Source organism: Teleopsis dalmanni, chromosome 2, assembly GCF_002237135.1.
Source record: "Teleopsis dalmanni isolate 2A chromosome 2, ASM223713v2, whole genome shotgun sequence".
Classification (NCBI taxonomy): domain Eukaryota; kingdom Metazoa; phylum Arthropoda; class Insecta; order Diptera; family Diopsidae; genus Teleopsis; species Teleopsis dalmanni.
Window position 1 is genome coordinate 143415117 of NC_051847.1, and position 1756 is coordinate 143416872.

At 29.6% G+C, this 1756-nt stretch overlaps 1 protein-coding gene across 1 annotated transcript; it reads left to right on the forward strand.

Annotated features, from left to right (window-relative positions):
* Positions 1–814: 814 nt before the first annotated feature.
* Positions 815–1756, forward strand: LOC119683971 (40S ribosomal protein S13). Its single transcript, XM_038097873.1, has 3 exons — positions 815–923; positions 1175–1302; positions 1394–1756. Exons 1-3 carry the CDS (start codon positions 901–903, stop codon positions 1696–1698), a joined length of 456 nt encoding a protein of 151 aa, XP_037953801.1. The 5' UTR covers positions 815–900; the 3' UTR covers positions 1699–1756.

The window sequence follows — 1756 nt, forward strand, 5'->3', positions numbered from 1 at the left end:
TAAAAAATACGTATTTTTATGTCCAATGAACAATTAAACCGCAGTAAGTGACTTTAATAGCTACAAAAATAAAGTTGGGTAAATATGTATAGCATGTGTGTAGTAGTTTAGTAGTTTAGCGTTTGATTAGTAGTCCGTTAAGCTAGCAATATTTTGTTGCAATAAAAAGATGTGTGGCAATTAACTAAAAAATCCAAACTTTGTTCACATTCTGCAAACTCAAAATAAATTTGATAGCTTTGATATTACCCACTAATTCCAATAAATAGCATTAATTAAAATTCGTATGACAATAAATGCTATGTAATAATTGCTTATTAATATATAGAGTTTTATTTAAATTTTGTAAGAATTAAATACTGAATTTACTTAATGAAAGTATTAAACAGAGTTTAAGGCTTGTCTTATACAAACAGCCATACGATACGTGATCATAGCATTTTTTTTTTATTTTTGGTCATGACCTAAGGGCTAGTTTAATAAAAAGTTATATCACAATAGTCAATTTCCTGCTTTTACTAAAATTTGAGTACGTTTTTTTTTCGTACATATAATATAAAAAATGTTTATTATTGTATAAGCATGCCTACATATGCCCATATGCCTAAAAACCAAAATAATTTTAAATTTGACGTGAATCTCTTTGATTGTTTGTTTCTGAATAAATGTTTAAATAATGTTATTTAAATGATTAAATTATTATTTAAAGACAAATATATAAATTTATATGTGTATATAATTTTATTAAGAAGTCTGCAGTATTCATAAAGTATGTTCACTGATTTCCATTATGTATGACATTTTTTCTCAACTTTAGTTGTCAGTACTGTTTGTGATGTTGGAGTGAAATCTCTCCACTTCCGTTTCATTCTTTTTGGTGTAGAAAATAAATCTGACAAGATGGGTCGTATGCACGCTCCTGGGTAAAATTAAATAATTTATAGTTGAAAGTGTAGATTGAACATAATTAATGCACCACAACATGGGCAGACCGATATAGTATTTAATTTCAATGAAAAGTGTTTAGTTACAACTAAATTGTTGTCAAAAATGAACCGGAAATTTTGTGCGTACTCCCATGTGGTGTTGCTTTAATTTAAGTACAATATTTGACATTTAAGTGTTAATGTATATCTTTGTTTCTATTACATGTATTTCTGCTGCTGCATTATAGTAAGGGTATATCCCAATCAGCTCTACCTTATAGAAGAACCGTGCCATCTTGGTTGAAACTTAACGCCGAAGATGTTAAGGAACAAATTAAGAAATTGGGCAAGAAAGGCTTGACACCATCCAAAATTGGTATGTAATTAATCATATTAAAAATCATACATATTAATTCTAGATGATTATACATTTCAATTTTTAATATACTTTGTTTTTGTGACTGCAGGTATAATTTTGCGTGATTCTCACGGTGTTGCTCAGGTGCGTTTTGTGAATGGCAATAAAATATTGCGTATCATGAAGTCTGTTGGTTTAAAACCTGACATCCCAGAGGATTTATACCACATGATCAAGAAGGCTGTTGCTATCCGTAAGCATTTAGAACGTAACCGTAAGGATAAGGATGGTAAATTCCGTCTTATCTTAGTTGAATCCAGAATTCACCGTTTGGCCCGCTACTACAAAACAAAGAGTGTTTTGCCACCAAACTGGAAATACGAATCAAGCACAGCATCTGCTTTGGTAGCCTAAGTTGTAGCTTTTCCAGTTAAAATGATAAATAGATTTTTATATTTTAAAAATATAAAGT

Excerpts from the sequence above, each read along its gene's own strand:
- LOC119683971 (XM_038097873.1), top strand. The coding sequence starts at position 901 with ATGGGTCGTATGCACGCTCCTGG. Across the intron at positions 924-1,174 it reads GGTCGTATGCACGCTCCTGG|TAAGGGTATATCCCAATCAG; the intron begins GTAAAATTAAAT and ends GCTGCATTATAG. Across the intron at positions 1,303-1,393 it reads CTTGACACCATCCAAAATTG|GTATAATTTTGCGTGATTCT; the intron begins GTATGTAATTAA and ends TTGTGACTGCAG.